Here is a 21,013-nt window from a genome sequence, read left to right as displayed (position 1 = left end):
AATAATCACACTAAACCATAGAAAGCCGTGGTTCATGTGCTCTGTGGGTTAGTACAGAGATACATGTGGCACTTTATGAAATGTAACGTAAAATACGGCTACTTAATATCGCTGTATGGTTTGCTAGCGGTAGAAAATAATAGTTGGTATAATCTGTGGGTTATTAGAGGTAGATATAAAGGGGTAAGCAGAAGATTGTTGCCACTTATTATCTCAATAAATGTATGGTAGCAGATGCAGCGATGGGAGGGAGGGGAAAGGGATCGAACACAGGTTGAATGCAAAGAGAAACCGAGTGTTAAGCAGTGAATTGCTGCTACTTAGTATTGCTGTATATGTCTAATCGTAAATACGGTGACAATTGTACAGGGTTAATGCACGGAAACGGTGACAGCTGTACAGGGTTGATACAAGGAAGAACCAAGTTTTAGACAGTAAGTTACTGCTACTTTGTATTATTCTATATGTCTAATAGCAAGCACAGTGATAATAGGGAGAATGAGGTTCGTGTTTGAGATCACCTGTTCTCCTAGGTGATAAGAGATAGATGCAAAAGGTTAAAGTACAAATTATTAAATAATACTTCACAGCAGATAATAACTAGTTGCTATATTACTAGTGCCTTCGAGGGCACCCCTTAGCAAAAAGCCTGCTCTGAACTAGCACCCCCTTAATCAAAAGTGCTATCAAGGTGAAAGTAGTATTGCAAAGAGGGAAGTGTTCCCCATCCAAGATTAGAATCTCCTATGTAACTAGACACTGTGGGATGATAGTGTCGGTTAAGACATTAATCATAGCAGTTAGTAAAAAGCTGGCACTACTATTTTGTCAGATATGCGTCCAGAGCCCCTGAAGCGCGCGTTTCGCCAGTGAAGCTCATCAGTGAAGGTCTTTAAAGATATTATACACCATGTAGGTAGAAATGCATCCTTTTTACTTATTTTTTTGGTATATGTTATGGACAACGAACACAGGTGCATTTTATTGATGGCATTTTGAATGCACAGAGATACCGTGACAGATCCTGAGGCCCACTGTTGTGCCATTCATCCACGACCATCACCTCATGTTGCAGCATGATAATGCATGGCTTCATGTTGCAAGGATCTGTTCACAATTCCTAGAAGTTGAGAACATCCCAGTTCTTGCATGGCATACTCACCGGACATGATGCTCTGGAACAGCTTAAATACGACAGTGTGTTCCAGGTCCTGCCAATATCCAGCAACTTTGCACAGCCATTGAAGAGGAGTGGACCAACATTCCACAGGCCACAATCAACAACCTGATCAACTCTATGCGAAGGAAAATGGCGGTCACACAAGATACTGATTGGTTTTTGCACCCCCCCTCGGACTTCCCCAAGCCCACCAATACAGTAAAACAGCACATTTTAGAGTGGCCTTTTTATTGTGACTAATCAGCATCTTGATATGCCACACCTGTGAGGTGAATGGATTATCTCGGCAAAGGAGAAGTGCTCACTAACACAGACTTAGACAGATTTGTGAACAATATTTGCGAGAAATAGGCCTTTTGTGTACATAGAAAAAGTCTTGGATCTTGATAGATCTGATGATCTTGATAAAGACCCTTAGGTCGAAACGTTGATCCGTATTGTCAACATTTAAATATATTTTTTCACTTTGAAAATCCTCTGAGTGCTCTCAACATTATTTCTATCTATCTATCTATCTATCTCAAAAGTCTCTGAATAATGTACATATGTTATTTATATATAGTAATAGAAATTCTTGACAATTTCAAGCAGGGTATATTTTCATATTTTCAATTACTGTAATGACTGTACAAAGTATCAATGTGCAAAAATGCTTCAAAAGTGCTATATTCATGGTGTAGTTCTGCATCTGGTCACTTGGTGTCACTCTTGCATAATTTTTTAAAAGCAGAGCTAGGTAAATACAATATTGTGAGTATCATAGTCACTGATGGTTATTGGATACAATTTCTTTTGTTTTTAACATTATTTTAAAACCTGAAAAATCATCAAGCCATTGCCATGTGTCTACAGCACAACAATTTCTCATTAAGACTCAAGCTGCTTGTTATTTTCATAATGCAAATGGCTGCTGATCTTGTTCTGAGTCAGCTCCATTATTTGGTGCAGGAGGAATCTAAACATGGAACATTTGTTGGAAGAATTGCTCAAGATCTTGGGATGCAGATCAGTGACATTAATTCCAGAAGATTAAGGATTGTCTCTAAGGATGGCACAGACTATTTCCAGGTAAATCTGCAAAATGGAATATTATTTGTCAATAAGGTCATAGACAGAGAAGAGCTTTGTCCAAAGATCAGCATTTGTACTGTGCAGCTAGAAATCATAGTAGATAAACCTGTGCAGATTCACCATGTAGATGTAGAAATTGAAGATATTAATGATAATTATCCAGTTTTCTCTTCAAATGAATTTAAGCTATTTATATCAGAGATGAAGCTGCCTGGATCTTACTTTCCACTAGAGGGTGCTGTTGATGCTGATGTTGGAACAAACTCCATTACAAATTATGAATTGAGTACAAGTGATTATTTTACATTAGATGTTCAAACATATACGCAAAAAAGCAAATCTATTCAGCTTGTTATAAAGAAAACTCTCGACAGAGAGCAAAATCCTGCTCATAATCTAACTCTTACTGCTTATGATGGTGGTAAACCAAAATTACGTGGCTCAACTCATCTACATATCACAGTTCAAGATGTGAATGACAATGCACCTAGGTTTGACCAATTATATTATGTAGTTAGTTTGTTGGAAAATGCTCTGAAGGGTACTGTTGTCACAAAATTGAATGCATCTGATCCAGATGAAGGTGAAAACAGTGAAATATTATATGCATTCAACAAACTTGTTCCACAACAAGTAACATCTGTTTTTAACATAGATGAAAGTGCAGGGATAATAAGAGTTGTGGGAGAGGTAGATTTTGAAAAGCAAAATTTGTACGAAATTGAAGTTGATGCTGTTGATAAAGGCCATAGTGCTATGACTGGGCATTGCAAGATTTTAGTTAATATTCTGGATATAAATGATAATGAGCCTGAGTTAACAGTGACTTCACTCAATGTTCCTGTCCCTGAGGATTCATCGGTGGGATCTGTAGTTGCTGTAATTAGTGTTCTTGACAGAGATTCAGGGCTCAATGGAAAGGTGGACTGCCATATTTCCAAAAATGTTCCCTTTAAAATAATATCAACCTTGCGGGAATATTTCTCACTTGTAGTAGATGGTCCATTAGATCGGGAAAGAATTTCAGAATATGAAATTGAAATAACAGCCACAGATAAAGGTTCTCCAGCTCTTTCAGTAACAAAACTAATTAAGGTTCCAATAAGTGACGTGAATGACAACCCTCCAACCTTCCTGCAAACCTCTCAAACAATTTCTATCAAGGAAAACAATCCACCAGGTTCTCATGTCTACACCGTCTACGCATTTGACTCAGACATCAGCCAGAACTCTTTCATCACATATTCAATCATTGACAGTTCTATAGATGGGATTCCCATATCTTCATACATCTCTATTAACCCAGAAAATGGGAAGGTATTTGCCCTATTGTCATTTGATCATGAACAATTGACACATTTCCAGTGTCAAATTAAAGCCACTGACACGGGATTACCTCCACTGAACAGTAATCTTACTTTATATGTTTTTATTGAGGACATCAATGATAATGTCCCTGCTATCCTCTCTCAGTTTTCCAATATTGAGTCAAGACTACTAGAGAAGGTTGCAAGATCAGCTAAAGAAGGTCAGTTGTTGACTAAAATTAAAGCAATCGATGCAGACTCAGGATACAATGCTTGGATTTCTTATGAGTTTAAGGATCCTGCAAGAAATATCCCATTTGCTATTGGCAGTCAAACTGGAGAAATTACTGTCATTCGTTCCCTTGATGAATCAAGCACTGATGAATACAGACTGTCAGTTATACTGAAAGATAATGGAGACCCCATTATGTCATCAACAGTGAGCTTAGTCATATTACTTGTGGAATCTGGGCAAGAGTTACCAGAAGAAAGAAAGACTCAAAATAGAAATAATGATGATTTCTCAGATGCCAATATTTATCTAATTTTGTCAATTTGCTTAATCTCTACAGTATTTCTTATTACCCTTATATCATATACCATTTTGAGGTGGCATAAATATACACAAGAAATTAATGAACTGAAACAGCACAATTTTTGCTCAAGTATAGCAGGAAGCTGGACTTACTCTCAACAGCGTCAGTATAAGGTTTGCTTAAATGGAGGACCCCCAAAAAATGACTTAATACTTTTCACACCAAGCTATCCACAAACAGGTGATGCAATTTCTGCAAATGGGAGTTTGGCATCTGATTCTACTGGACAGGTAAGATTATTATTATTAATAATAAGAATTATAATATTTGCATTGTAAGAACATATTCCATAAAGATATAGCAGAGGGTTTAAATAGTGAATACAAGACAAAAGAAATAGAAACAAAAAATGACGGTATTTTGCTCAGACTAGCTTGCAATCAATGGGCCACTATCTTCTTCTTCGATACCATGTATTCTCCTTTAAGAAACTTCCTTCTTTTTTTTTCAATATATTTTTATTAAACCAAACAACATATCTTTTTAATTTATATTAATTTAGCAATATGATTGCTTGTTCAATCATAATAACATAACAAAACCTTTATCATCATCCTTCGAAAAAAATAAATCTGATATAAATTAATCTCAGTGCACTGTGTAGTTTAGAAGAGTTTACATGATGATTTGCCATGCTTTTTGCACTATTGCATAGATGTAATATTAAAATAATTCTTTATTAAATATTGAAATGATTTTGTTCATTATACTTGTTAGTGTATAATTCAATACATTTTATATGCACTGGAAAGAAAATAAAAATTTAATATCTTAACATTCATTGAACACTTTTCTTCTAGCTCATACTTTTCCCAAATGTTCCAAGAAATTATAATTCCAATAAATGAGTAATAATTGCCCTAGAATGACTTGTTGCGCTAAACATTTAAGTCACAAATAATAACTTAATCATAACTTTAGTATAGTACAGGGGTCTGCAACCTTTAAGACAAAAAGAGCCACTTGGACCCGTTTCCGAAGAAAAAGAAGAACAGGGAGCCGCAAAACCATTGCAACATTTAAACCAAGTATAACACTGCATATATTGTTTCTTACCTTAATGCTATATATACAGGATCGTGCAGTCAGCTGTCAATCTGAAGAAAAAAAGGACTTTCACTTAACAATGTAAAATATATTTTTGCAAATGAATAGCTAATTAAAATATTTAATTTACCTGGTTAATGGGACTTTTGCTCCTGAACCTCAGTCCTCAGTGTCTGCACATCAGGGCTGTAAGACGTCACCTTCATTTTCACACAGGCTTGCAAGCTGTTATCTGTGAGGCGTGATCGATGTTTGTTTTTAATATAGTTCATGTTGGAGAAGACCTGCTCACATACATATGTGGAACCAAAGATCGACAGGACTCCAAATGCATACTTTTTCATGTTTATATAAGCGTTGGGGATGGCATTCCATGTTTCGAATACAAGTTTGTCCTGTTTGGGAAGGTTTTCAATATCACTCCATTTATGATTCTGAGCCAGAATGGCCTTCTGACGGGCAACATCCTCAAGAGTAGCGGTCAAGTATTTGAACTTGGACACCCATATATCTTTGTCGGCTATATCGGCCAGTTCCATCTCAAGATCAGGTTGACTTACACCTGCAAATGCAGTCATATTCAATAGGGATGGATCGATCGCCAGGGGAGTGACAGGGAAGGATAATGTGTTTTTTTCCTCTCTGAACTCACAGAATCGTTTCCCAAACGAGCTTTGCATTGTGGTGATTGCAGACTTGAAATATTCCAAATTTATCGTATCATGACTTTGTTTGAACTCTCTCAAAGAGGGAAAGTGAGGCAGTGTACCTCTCTGGAAATCTTTGACAGACACTGTCAACTTGCGCTCGAATGCCAAAACCTCCTCCAGCATGTGCAGGGCTGGGCCTCCTTTCCCCTGAAGGGTTGTATTTAGCGTGTTTAGATGGGCTGTCATGTCTACCATAAAATGCAATTTTTCCAGCCACTCTGGCTGTTCCAGCTCAGCAAAGGTGAGCTCTTTGCTGGCCAGGAAGGTTTTTACTTCTTCCAAACATGTGACAAAGCGTTTTAGCACCTCGCCTCTGGACAGCTACCGGACCTTGTTGTGGAGCAGGAGGTCAGAATATGTGCTTTCCACCTCATCCAATAGCAAACGAAATTGGCAGTGGTTTAAACCCTTTGCCATTATCTTATTAACAATCTGAATGACCACATCCATCACTTTTGTGCATTCGGGGGGGAAATGTTTGAGCACACAATGCCTCTTGGTGCAGGATGCAATGAAATGACAGCAGCGTTCTACCCAGCGCCTTCTGCAGTAGAGCCACAAAGCCCTTCTGTGCTCCTCTCGTGCTCGGTGCCCCATCAGTAGCCACTGAAACCAGGTGGTTAGTGTTTATTTTTTTAGCACTTAAAAATTCCAGGACAGCCTTACAGATATCCTCACCCCTTGTTTGGTCTTTTAGTGGTATCAGCTCAATCAGTTCTTCATGTGGCCCAAAAGAGTTCACATATCGGCAGAACAGCGCTATTTGTTCAATATCACCTTTATCTTTGGACTCATCACAGGCGATGGAGTACGCCACAGCTGAATTAATGTCTTGAATTTGCTGTTTGCTAATGTTTTCTGCCATTTTTAGGGTTCTGTCTTTAACAGTCTTCGCAGAGAGGCATGTCTTTGATTTTCTGCACAATTTCATTCTTATTTTTGAAGTCCATGTATAGATGTTCCGAAATATTAATGAATGCTTCTTTTATATACTCTCCATCTGTGAACGGCTTCCCATGCTTGACTATTTTCTGAGCGGCTACAAAACTAGCATATGTTGTGGAATTTGCAGACTTCACCCACTTCTTGAAATTATTTTTGCTCCTATCAACCTTCCTCATAAGTTCTGCAACGGCTTTTCGTCTCTCATCTCCATCTGGATATTTTTCAGCAAAGACTGTGTGTTTATTCTGGAAATGTCTTGCAATATTCGACTTTTTGTTGTTTGCAAATTTCTCACCACATATTAAGCATACTGGTAAACCAGTCTTGTCAGTAGAGAATGCAAATGATTCTGTCCATGTATCATTAAACACTCTGTTTTCTTCAGAAATTTTTCTTTTCTTGCCTTTATCCATGGCTGGCCTACCGGGGGTCCAAAACAGGGACGTAATTAGAAATCAGAGGGCCCCATAGCAAAATTTGCTATGCCCAATAATCAATGCCCCAAAATGCCATAGAAAATTAATCAGGGCCCCAGTGTACCATAAATCATAATCAGTGCCTGATGTAAATAATAATTAATAATGAGGGCCCAATGTCATCCTCGTCATTACAAAAATAACTTTTTTGTCACTTTTTTTTTATTTCTTTGTTTGACCCCTCAGATCTACTCCTCCTCATAGAAATAAACGTTAAATTAACAAGTTACCTTTTTTTGTGTGTGTGTTCTTCACTCCCCTTCAAAACAGTGACCAGCGTACATGCCCCTTACAGTGACCACCATACATGCAGTGTGTGTGCCGGGCTACCCCCCCGAGGCATCACTTCACTTCCATGCCCCCTGAATATGCAGAGACCACCATACATGCCCCCTTCAATGCAGTGTGTGGGCCGGGCCCCCCCCCCCCAAGGCATCACTTCACTTACCTCACACTGGTGCCTGGTACGCTGCTGCTGACGGGAGTCTGGACGGATGCCTCATGCGACGTCACAGCCAGTACAGCGCCCGCCACAGTGGGGAGTGTCGGGGCGCACAATGCACCTCCTCCCCTCGCTAGTATCCACCCCGGAGCTGCGGCAAAGGTGTAAAAGAGCCACATGCGACTCCAGAGCCGCGGGTTGCCGACCCCTGGTATAGCAGCATAAGTGAGATTGGGGCTCTTACTCATAACTCAGAAAAGCTTCATCAAATTAAAAAATGCTTCAAATGTATTTATCTATTTTAATTGGTAGATATTATACTTGGATATAAGTAAAAAAAAATCCTCTCTGGAGTCATAATTATGAGAATTTAGGTAAAATCCCATCAAAATATGTTAATCTACCATTTTAACGATCATATATCAAACATGTAATATACTGTTCAAAAGATTTAATCAGTTCTCCTCAATTAACTTTTAGCTTGTCAGTGGTGGGAAGAACAAAAGTAGGTAGATATATTCTAATTGGTATGGACATTTGTTCTATATATTTAAATTGCATGGAAATGAAAGTTTTCTGTGATAGCCAATCACAAGGAGGTATTCTCTGACTTTTTGGTGAGTCCTGTCCATAGAATGGACATAAAACCCATTGGTAGCAGTGAGAGGGCAGATCTGAGGAAGCTGATTGGATCAGTAAAACATGGCATTCTGAGTGATGTCATCACGCTGCATGTGACATCATTGCCCTGCCTTCCAGAACCGGGGTTGCAAGTGAGAGGTTCAGAGCCAGCAATTGAACCGAACAGGGCTCAGAGCATTCCATCTGTGGGGGACTTGATTTCCAGGGAGGGTTATGTAAAACTTCCCCCTATTTTAATTAATCAAGATTAGAGAAAGAAAGCTGCTGCCTCGTGGATTCCTTGTGAGATACTACCAAATGATTTGTTTGGAGCATCTATAGCATGAGCAGTCTTCACCTGCTCCCTGTTTATGAGTGTGCATATATTTATGTATAGGTTATTATTGGTGTTTACAATATTACACTATATTGGTTATTTTCCCCTTTCCATATATTTTATGAATAGAACACATTTTGTAAGTAAAATCTAAGCAATTTGAAGTTATCTTTGCACTATATGTTTGATGCACTTTTGTATTGTGTGTTTACACTTCGCACTTTATTATATATTTGTATGCACTTTACAAGGAAGTGTATGTACACTAATGTTTTGCACTTTTTTAAATGCACTTTATTGTAACAATCGTGCACAGTGCTTTTCACACTACCCTACTACCTTAAAGGCACTTTCATATAAGAGTGGGAATACTCCTGAAAAATATTTGAAGTTGCAGCACACCTTAATTTTATTTTTTGTTATTGTAGTGTATTTCATGAGCTATTGCACTTCAACGGGTGCTGCTATATTACTAAAAACATTATTTTTTTTTAAAACAAATAAGCGCCATTATCACTTGGAATTTTTGTTATATGATATACTGTCAAACTCCTTCCAAACATATAACAATCATATCATGGTATTATTCAATAAAATCTGCAAGAAAATAATTTAAACATCTAATCACAATATCTTTGTGGAATATTTACAGTGGCACAATATGCAATTGCTAAATTTGCTCTCTAATTTGAATCTATAATTGCAATGTTAACAAAATTATTCTAAAAATCAAACAAATTGCTAAATTTAGATAGAATTGCTAAACTAGAAAAACATTCAAACTTGCCCAAAGCATATTATCTAGGAGGAAGGAAAAAATAAACACAAAGGGCAAAACAATATGCTAGTAAGGAGTATGAAGCATAGAGGTATATATATATCATGTCTGTGTCTTGTTAAGTTTGTAAAAATGGTGTATGGAAGAACAAAATAATAGAAAATAGAGTGAATTGACTATAGAAACAAGTGAAAGATTGAGTTTTTTTATATTTGTCTAACACTTGCAATTTGTTTTAATGAAAGATCTACTTTGTAAAAAACTGTTTCAGTCCTGCTGGTTTTGAACATTCATAGTGTACGAGATCAATATTATGAAGTTTACCTGTCATGTCCTCTTCAACCTATCGTTCCTGTAAGTTTTCTTGTAATTGTCCTATTTATAATTAAAATATTGTAAAGCACTACGGAATCTGTTGGCGCTATATGAATGGCAATAATAATAATAATAATAATAATGTGAAAATATACATTGGTATACTTTCATCCCTTTGTGCTGGTTGCTGTCAATTACCCATTCTGTACACAAACTGCACATTTTAATAGAGTGGCCTTTTATTGTGGCCAGCCTAAGGCACACCTGTGCAATAATCATGCTGTCTAATCAGCATCTTGATATGCCATACCTGTGAGGTATATGTGTTATCTTGGCAAAGGAGAAATGCTCTCTAACACAATATTTGAGAGAAATAGGCCTTATATGTACATAGAAAAAGTCTTAGATCTTTGAGGTCAGCTCATGAAAAATGGGGGCAAAAACAAAAGTGTTGTGTTTATAATTTTGTTCAGTGTAGCTTTGCTGATAATTTGGCTAGTTGCACTTGTTACCCAAGTAAAATATTGCCAAACATTTGCTTATGAAAGGTTAGCATTCTAGCTACATACAGTATAATAAAAACAGTATAGGCTCCTGAACATTCTTTCATATATTTGTATTGCCATATTTGGAGTAGCTTTTATGAGTGAAAGGTAGGTATTGTGTGATATAAATTGGATTGGTCAATTAAGTACTGCTCTAGTTCTTCACTGGTGAGGTCAAATACAATGGTTAATAAAAATATACCATAAATCTCAACTGTGCAAATGGGAAGTGCATGGAGACTTCTTACAATAAAGTATTCCAGTTAAAAACATATTGAGAATATTGGTATAAAAAATAATTGATGATATCCTTAGTGTAAAATGAGATCCCTAGGTTCTGTGAACATAAAATACCATCATAGGGTAATACATCTCAGACTAAATAAAATATTAAAAAACTTGGAAAACTCACAATATTTAGAGTTGGCTCTAAACTTTTAAAGCAGATTTGTCAGTCTGGTGCAGGTAATGAAATGCAGGTCCCTTGGAAAACATCAAAGGTCTTCTTTATATAAAAATCAGGAACCAGGATCACCAGATGGGTAAAGGGTACATACTTTAATTAGAAAATAATAAAAATAAAGCACAACGCGTTTCGACCTAATACAGTAGGTCTTCCTCAGGTACATAACATAAGACAGTCCAACATCATTGTTATATTAGATTGAAACACGTTGTGCTTTATGTTTATTATTTTCTAATTAAAGTATGTACCTTATACCCATCTGGTGATCCTGGTTCCTGATTTTTATATAAAGAAGACCTTTGATGTTTTCCAAGGGACCTGCATTTCATTACCTATGTTTTCCAAGGGACCTGCATTTTCATAACTCAGAAAGGCTCTAAATATTGTGAGTTTTCAAAGTTTTTTAATATTTTATTTAGTCTGAGATGTATTACCCTATGATGGTCTTTTATGTTCACAGAACCTAGGGATCTCATTTTACACTAAGGATATCATTCATTGTGTGCGCAACCACCGTCCTCTTTTGTTTTATCCTTGTGCGTAAGTTTTATATAGTGACTATACACTTTGGTGGTTTTTTGTGTGTGCTGCACTGGTTTTATATATGATATTTTATAATAATTCTTAGCGCCATCCTTTATCTCTGTTTTTTATTTATAAAAAATAATTGCCATGATGAAATTAATAATTACACAAACTTTTTTCTAAAAAGTAAGATACCCTCTTATTTGATACATAGATCTTATAGATGGCATATAAAATGTAAAGAAATTATTTTGCTTATAGATTTATTTTAAAAAAATACCTAAACTATTTTATAGAATTTTATATACCTATAATTAAAAATAGATTTATTTCATGTACTTCTTTATACAGGTTTGAAATAAATTACTGTAAACATAACTGAAGTAAGTTTAACACAAATATAAATAATATAAATGTATAATTTATAAATAATAGTTATACTATAATATTAATAATATGGTCAAATATGTTATCAATATTTGTAAGTTTTCTGCTGATATTAGGGGAATTCCAAAAAATGCCTGCAATATAAAACATTAATACAGTTACCCGACTAAAGCCACATATTAGTATTTTAAATACAACAGTCTCCACATATACCCCAATGTGTACTCTAATTTCTAATCCACCCTCCTCTCACAGATGTGGAATCACTGTAAACATTGATCATCACATTCTTTTGAAGAGTAGGAACATGTGTTGGTGATGTACTTTACAATCCCAAAAGGTACTGATTGAGTTCTTAGTGGAAAATTATTTTTCAACTTGGAGAGCTCTGGAGTAAAGCTAAAGGTAAGTAGTGTTTATTGAACTATATTTATTCCAGCAGCTGCTGAAAAGACTCACAAAATATTGGAGCCGATGAAAAACACAGTACATTTGAAAATATTGCAAAGGTATATTTAGTAAATATTACACTATGCTGAACAACTCATATATAATATATAAGATCAAAACTAGCCAAGTTGGAAAAAACTACAGTATAATTTAATACTGTAGAAGAGGATAAAGGTCTAGCTGACTGCCTCAATGAATATTTTTGTTCAGTATTTACAGAAGAAAATGAAGGAAAGGGATCTCAGTTAAGAAAAAGGATAAATTAATCATTTATTACACGTGAGTTTACAGAGGAATAGGTTCTATGTCAACTGTCAATAGTAAAGACAAACAAGTCAGTGGGACCTGATGGAATACACCCAAAGCTATTAAAAGAGCTTAGTTGTGTACTAGCAAAACCATTAACAGATTTATTTAACCAATCATTGTTAACAGGAGTAGTCCCAGAAGATTGGAAGTTAGCGAATGTTGTGCCCATTCACAAGAAAGGTAATAGGGAGGAGTCGGGCAACTATAGGCCAGTAAGCCTTACTTCAGTAGTGGGGAAAGTGATGTAAACCATGTTAAAGGATAGGATTGTTGAACATCTAAAAACACATGGATTTCAAGATCAAAGACAACATGGGTTTACTTCAGGGAGATCATGCTAAACTAATCTTATTGATTTTTTTGATTGGGTAACTAAAATTATAGATCAGGGTGGTGCAGTAGACATTGCTTACCTAGATTTCAGTAAGGCTTTTGACACTGTTGCACATAGAAGGCTTATCAATAAACTGCAATATTTAAGTTTGGATTCCAATATTGTTGAATGGGTAAGGCAGTGGCTGAGTGATAGGCAACAGAGGGTGGTAGTCAATGGAGTATATTCGAAGCTTGGGCTTGTCACGAGTGGGGTACCTCAGGGATCTGTACTTGGACCCATTCTCTTTAATATTTATATTAGTGATATTGCAGAAGGTCTTGATGGTAAGGTATGTCTTTTTGCTGATGATACTAAGATATGTAACAGGGTTGATGTTCCAGGAGGGATAAGTCAAATGGCAAATGATTTAGGTAAACTAGAAAAATGGTCAGAGTTGTGGCAACTGACATTTAATGTGGATAAGTGCAAGATAATGTATCTTGGACGTAAAAACCCAAGGGCAGAGTACAGAATATTTGATAGAGTCCTAACCTCAACATCTGAGGAAAGGGATTTAGGGGTGATTATTTCAGATGACTTAAAGGTAGGCAGACAATGTAATAGAGCAGCAGGAAATGCTAGCAGAATGCTTGGTTGTACAGGGAGAGGTATTAGCAGTAGAAAGAGCCATTGTACAGAACACTGGTGAGACCTCACTTGGAGTATTGTACGCAGTACTGGAGAAGACCCTATCTTCAGAAGGATATTAATACCTTAGAGAGAGTTCAGAGAAGGGCTACTAAACTGGTTCATGGATTGCAGGATAAAACTTACCAGGAAAGGTTAAAGGATCTTAACATGTATAGCTTGGAGGAAAGATGAGACAGGGGGGATATGATAGAAACATTTAAATACATAAAGGGAATCAACACTGTAAAGGAGGAGACTATATTTAAAAGAAGAAAAACTACCACAACAAGAGGACATAGCCTTAAATTAGAGGGACAAAGGTTTAAAAATAATATCAGGAAGTATTACTTTACTGAGAGGGTAGTGGATGCATGGAATAGCCTTCCAGCTGAAGTGGTAGAGGTTAACACAGTAAAGGAGTTTAAGCATGCGTGGGATAGGCATAAGGCTATCCTAACTATAAGATAAGGCCAGTGACTAATGAAAGTATTTAGAAAATTGGGCAGACTAGATGGGCCGAATGGTTCTTATCTGCCGTCACATTCTATGTTTCTATGTTTCTATGTTTTAATTGTCGATTTTGCCTGCCTGACTTGTTTGAACATATTTTTAAAGTTGATGGTCAGCTCAGCATAACTGACTAATAACATAAATGATAAACAATAGGTTTTCCGGATTATGCATAGTATGCAATGGCAGGGAAATGTAAAGATCCAGCAAATTATGTGACCAAAGCATATCAATAGTAAGAATCAGCTTTGAAGAGTCAGTGTTTGTTAATAAACAAAATCTGAATAAATCAGATTTGGATTTTTTTTTACAAATCAGAAGAAAACGTAATTAAATCTCAATGGCAATTCTATTTAAATCAAATAAATATAATGTTACAATTCCTTCTCTAATCTTAATGCAAATCATTCTTGTAGAAGACAAAAAAATAGAATGTTAAAAAATCCTTGCATTACCTCTACATCATGCCACTTGGTGTCACTGTTGCACCAATTTAAAAAAAGAAGAATACCAATAATTCTATCACTGCAAGGTTCTTGATGACGGATAGGTTTTGGGCAATAGAAGGAATCAGTATTGTTTTGCGAGGATTTGAAGACTATTGTAAAATAACCATAATCACTGGGATACAGAAATGTGTCTGCAACACATTATATTCTCATTAAGAATCAAGCTGCTTGCTGTATTCTTCATACTAATGGCTACTGATCTTGTTATGAGTCAGCTCCATTATTTGGTGCAGGAGGAATCTAAACATGGAACATTTGTTGGGAGAATTGCTCAGGATCTTGGGATGCAGATAAGTGACATTAATTCCAGAAGATTAAGGATTGTCTCTAAGGATGGCACAGATTATTTCCAGGTAAATCTACAAAATGGAATATTATTTGTTAATAAGGTGATAGATAGAGAAGAGCTGTGTCCAGATACCAGCATTTGTACTGTGCAGCTAGAAATCATAGTAGATAAACCTGTGCAGATTCACCATGTAGATGTAGAAATTGAAGATATAAATGATAATTATCCAGTTTTCTCATCAAATGAATTCAAGCTGCTTATATCAGAGATGAGGCAACCAGGCTATAAATTCCCACTAGAGTGTGCTGTTGATGCGGATGTTGGTACAAATTCTATCACAAACTATGAACTCAGTGCAAGTGATTATTTTACCTTAGATGTTCAAGCATACACACAAAAAAGCAAATCTATCCAACTTATGTTGAAGAAATCCCTTGACAGAGAACAGATTCCTTTGCATAATCTTACCCTTATTGCATACGATGGTGGTAAACCAAAATTGAGCGCCATCACGCAGCTCCTTATTACAGTCAAAGATATCAACGATAATGCACCATTGTTTGACAAGCCATTTTACACAGTTAGTTTATTAGAAAATGCTCTGAAAGGAACCATTGTCATCAAACTAAATGCAACAGATTTGGATGAAGGCGAGAATGGTGAAATATTTTATGCTTTTAATAAAGTTGTTTCTCAACGGATTATGTCACTGTTTAGCATTGAAAAAGACTCAGGGATTGTTAGAGTTATAGGAGACATCGATTTTGAAAAAAACTTTTTATATGAAATTGAGTTTGATGCAATTGATAGAGGATTTAATTCGATGGCTGGACATTGTAAAGTTGTGGTTAACATTATGGACATAAATGATAATTCTCCAGAACTGACAGTAACGTCAATCAATGTTCCCGTTCCTGAGGATTCTTCACTAGGATCGGTTGTTGCTGTGATCAGTGTTCATGACAAAGATTCAGGAAAAAATGGTAACGTGAATTGTCATATTTCGAAAAATATTCCATTTAAAATATTATCAACACTAAGGGAATATTTCTCACTAGTAGTTGATGGACCATTAGATCGGGAAAGAAAGTCAGAATATGACATTGAAATAACAGCTACAGATGAAGGGTCTCCAGCTCTTTTAGTAAGAAAGCTAATTAAGGTACAAATAAGTGATGTGAATGATAACCCCCCAACTTTTCCACAAATGTCAGACACAGTCTCTATCAAAGAAAATAATCCTCCAGGATCTCATATCTATACTGTGTCAGCTTTAGACTCTGACATTATCCAAAACTCCTTCATTGCATATTCGATCATTGGCAGTACTGTGGATGGTATTCCCATTTCTTCTTACATCTCTATTAATCCAGAAAATGGAAAGATATTTGCTTTATTGTCCTTTGACTATGAGCAGGTAACATATTTTCAGTGTCAAATAAAAGCCACAGATGCTGGATTACCACCGTTGAGCAGTAATCTGACCCTCTACATTTTTATTGAGGACATTAATGACAATGCCCCTTATGTGCTTTCTTCATTTTCCAGCAGTGAATCCAGATTAACAGAGATGCTTCCAAGATCATCTAACGAAGGATACTTGGTAACTAAAATCAAAGCAATCGATGCAGACTCAGGGTACAATGCCTGGCTTTCTTATGAGTTTAGTAATGCTGCTCGAAACACTCCATTTACTATTGGTCGTCAGACTGGGGAAATCACTGTCATTCGTCCTCTAATGGATTCAGATACTGATGCACATATATTATCCATTGTACTGAAAGATCACGGAGATCCAGAAATGTCAACAGTTGTGACTTTATTAATTTTACTTGTGGAATCTGGACAGGACCTACCAGTAGAAAGAAAGGCTCACCAGAGAAATTCGGATGATTTTTCAGATGCCAATGTTTATCTTATAATGTCAATTTGTTTAATCTCTACAGTATTCCTTATTACCCTTATAGTATATACTGTTGTGAGGTGGCAGAAGTACACACAAGAAATTAATGCACTGAAACAACATAATTTTTGCCCAAGTATAGCAGGAAGTTGGACTTACTCCCAAAAACACCAGTATAATGTTTGTTTGAGTGGGGGACTACCAAAAAATGATTTAATACTTTTTACTCCAAACTATCCCCAATCATCATTGGAAGATGCTGTTTCTACTAATAGAAGCTTGCCGTCAAATTCAGCCAGCCAGGTGAGATAATAATAAATGCTTGTCCAGACCATGTTTTAAAGTCTTAAGCTTATTTTGAAGTATTCCTACAAAAAAAAAGGTACAGGAACAGTGAAAATAAAAAGACAAATATTTGTATTTAATTTAGTAAACATTATACATGTGTGTTTATTGCAGTTGAATTAAGAAACATATATATTTTAGAGATTTTAAATTGGTGCATGATTATTCTACGTGTATAGCGCTATGGTAGAAAGATGATTGATACATGTAACTGTTATCAAGTGAAATAGTGGATAGATAAAAGTTGAAGGTGAAGTGGAGAGCTAAAGTGATCTTATTTTTAAGTCAGTTTTCAATGGAAGCACAAGCCAATCTAGTTCTCCAAAAAAATATTACATTGGGAGACAAAGGAGAGTTAATTGAGTTGACCAAATTTGCTTTTTTATATGAACCATACATCACATTAAAATCATGATATGGTTACATCAAGGTTTAAATACCACCACCTAGTTCAACATCTCTGTTTCTACTGTTGTTCCAAAAGAAGGCAAAAAAAAAAAGTTTGAAGAAGTGACTTCCAATTTATATTTCTCCCTGTATCAACAAGCTGTTACTCGATATCGTATCTGCTATAAACTTTAATATTCTGTTTCTTAAGACAATAAAACTAATTTAAAAAAGAGTTCAGACCTGTTTCACAAACCTCTGCAGAATCTGCATCTTTAGGCAGATTGTCACATCTGTATAACCTTTTCATATGCTATAAGCAAAATATATTTTTTTCCAAGTTTCAAAGAATAATCTCTTGACATTCTTTATTTTTGTCATGCAGAAATTAAAATGCAGGCACATAGTGACATGTCACCAAGATTATTTATGACAAGAATCATTTTGAATACACAACATGACATGTTGTGAATGCTGCACTTTTTAGGAATTAAACATTACAGGCTAAACATCTATGTCTATGAATGTGGCTAATAATTTGAACAGAATTGCAGAGATTAAAGGACAGGGATAAGACAACCTAGGTAATAGTTAAAGTAAATCAACAAATAATACCTATAGCTGTGAGTGAGAAAGTGCATGAACAATGAACTTGAAATAACTAGATCTCACACAGATCTGTGAATGAGATGGCCACCACAACAGTACACCTAGCAGAAATAAGGAAAAAATTAGGAAGTGTGCAGGCTTATCAGAGAAAAAGGCACTAAGACGACTGTATCAGCATGAGAAGGGGAGATAGTCTATGCCTCAGCTAGGGCAAATCTCTGTGTCAGGCCATAAGAGCATCACAATAAAACATGTTTTATAGCACCCCTGAAGCCAGTTCCTCCAGTACTGGGTCTTGGCAGCAACCTTGATATAATGTCCACAGACCATTAACTACTGGATTACCAAGTCAGTGGCCAGAGAGTTCCACTGATGAGTTCTTCTTCCAAGTGTGTAGATAATATCTGAGTTGATACCCCTTCTGGGTTCCCGGTTCAGAATGCGAGGAACAGGTCATCATGCCCCCTGGTTATGCAGGCATAGCAGCTTGGAGTGCCTGTGTATGTATAACACTCCAAAACTGTGTGCACATCAGGATCAAATGCGTCAAGGAAGTTCTATATCCAGCTCAGCAGTGAGTTCTCCTCTGAGGGCTGTAGTGATTTGCAGTCCTTTGCTATCTTGAGGCTTGGTCACCCATGCAAAACTTCAAGACTTGCATTTGCCTAAAAGAGAAGTAGGTATAAGATGTTGTAGCGGTGGAGACGGGGATAAGCCTAACCGGTCAAATTATGGGAGAACTGGGCATGCTCTCAATCCAGCCAGCAAGGTACAGCCAAAGAGGTTGGCTGCAACTCCCAGACAGGACCATGCTAGGCTGTTCAGAATTTTTTAGAACTCCACAGCAGTAAACAACCGGAAAGCCTCTACAGGTTGCCCAGATAATCTCAGACTTCACCAGGCATCTGCTCAGCCTGAGATAACAGGATATTAATGATAAGGACGCTTTGACTGCAGAGTTTGTTTTCAATGTGTCTGTTCGAGAAAATGGTCAACAATCCCGGGGGGCGTGGTCGGAAGTCGGGCGCTGAGTGTGATGGCATGATGGTGTGCTAAGCTAGGAAGGCTCCGACGGTAACACGGGCTCAACTAGCGGCTAAAGGGGAAGAAAGGGGAAGAAATTGGATGACTCTTATTGTTCCCATACCGGCCCATACCGGTCCTGTACCGGCCCCATACCGGACACTGCTTACCCCTGTCTGCGTTTGGATCCGGATTTTTGTTTATGGTGGGATATTCCTCCTTCATGGTGTATGGTGTCTGCGTGGTGACCCTAATTCTGCTTTAATTAGTCTGCTTTAACCAGTCTTTACCCTGTTTGGAAAACGACCGGAACAAATAGAAACTTGACGGCTGATCAAGATATCAAGATATCAATAGCGTCCAAAGGAGAGAGAGCAGAGCTACAGGTCTACAGGTGACTCGAACCGGACTCGAGGTAAACGAGGCACTATGGTGGCTTATCGTGGGAAAAAAGGGGCTGAAGCTAAAGATAAAGATAAAGCAGCCTTTTTCGCCCCAAGAGCAAAGCAAGCTGAGCTGCTTGAAAATGCTGATTATAATATGGAAGCAGAAGCTGCAAGTAATGAAGAGGGAGACCTCACGGAGGCTCCAATTACTCAGCGAGTGCTACAAGCTATGCTGGACAAGGCGGTCAGTAAAATGCAAAATACAGTGGCAGATGCAATTGCTAATATTAAAAAAAATGTTATAGAGCTGTCCACAAAGCTGTCCACAATCGAACACAATGCCTAGAGAATAAAACCGAAAATCTGCACATTGTACATAGTGAGATGACAGAGCGTATAAATCAACTAGAAAAGAAAATTGCAGCTCAGGAATCCAAAATGATGGACATTGAAGATAGATCACGCCGTATCAATATTCGATTGAGAGGTGTATCAGAAGAGGTGAGCGGTCAGGAACTGGTAATATATGTCACTGAGATGTTTCAGTTATTACTGCCGGTAACACCAACTGAGAAGTTGTTATTAGACCGAATACATAGAGTACCAAAACCACAACAACTACCTCCCTCTACTCCAAGAGACATTGTAATGAGGCTGCATATATTCCATATTAAGGAGCAGATCCTTTGAGCCAATAGGAATAATAAAGAAATTCCAGAAAAGTACAAGGAAGTTCTTATGTTTATGGATCTATCGGCTGAAACTTTAAGGCGACGAAGATTATATAAAAATACAGTAGACCAGCTTTGATACTAAATTGATTTTTATCCAGCTAAATTGATTTTTAGAAGAGAAGGAGAAACAACAACAATAACTACCCCGGCAGAAGGGCTAGAGGTACTACGGAAGTGGGATATCCCTTTAAGGGGATCAGATACTACTTCGGTAACCAAGCATCCTAACGAAGACGTCAGATCGCTCAGATCTAAGAAAGTTCAAAAAGTGTGTCCGAAAGAAAATTAAGAACTAAGGACTAAGGATCAAGGAATCCAGAATCTTTAAATCGCAAGTCACTGTTAGCTATTAGAATTTGATTTCGTTGTTGCCAATTTTACCTTTAAGATGGCTTTTTTTTTTTTCTCACCCTTTTTTTTTTTTCCATCGGTCTTTGCTAAAATATCTGTGCAATATTTCTGTAATAAGTGAATAAGCGAATATGCTAGTGCAGGAGGCTAATTATGGTATCAGGATACTATTATATGGTTATAGATTAACGGAATAATTACTGAGTAAATTATACTATTTTCCTCCCTCACCCTTCTCTAATGTATCCATAAACCTAATAATTTCCTGAATATGTGGTATGGGTGGAAAAGGAGAGAAAAAAGTGAAAAAGAGGTAAGAAGAGAAGAAGGAGAGAGAAAAGAGAAAAATAATTAAAAAAAGAAAAGAATATAGGAAGTTAGTGTTACATAAATGTGTTTCAGTGCTAGGTATAGCATGGACAAGATAGTTCTCTCTAGATATAGGAGCACGAGT

The 21,013-nt window shown here is 36.7% G+C and overlaps 1 protein-coding gene across 4 annotated transcripts in view; it reads left to right on the top strand.

Moving 5' to 3' along the window:
* Positions 1-2,020: 2,020 nt before the first annotated feature.
* LOC134602749 (protocadherin alpha-C2-like) overlaps positions 2,021-21,013 on the top strand; it is a 367,306-nt gene continuing 348,313 nt past the window's right edge. For 2 of the 4 annotated variants that reach the window (XM_063448047.1, XM_063448042.1), the window contains exon 1: positions 14,593-17,027. In XM_063448047.1, coding sequence (XP_063304117.1) covers positions 14,658-17,027 — 2,370 coding nt within the window. In that variant the 5' untranslated portion in view covers positions 14,593-14,657. Of the gene's footprint in view, positions 4,385-14,592; positions 17,028-18,132; positions 18,181-21,013 lie in introns of those variants that run through there. The other 2 variants (XM_063448048.1, XM_063448044.1) reach the window with 2 other exon arrangements.

The sequence above is a fragment of the Pelobates fuscus genome, chromosome 3 (assembly GCF_036172605.1).
Source record: "Pelobates fuscus isolate aPelFus1 chromosome 3, aPelFus1.pri, whole genome shotgun sequence".
Lineage (NCBI taxonomy): Eukaryota > Metazoa > Chordata > Amphibia > Anura > Pelobatidae > Pelobates > Pelobates fuscus.
The sequence above is the reverse complement of the archived record's forward strand: the minus strand, read 5'-3'. Positions and strand labels throughout refer to the sequence as shown.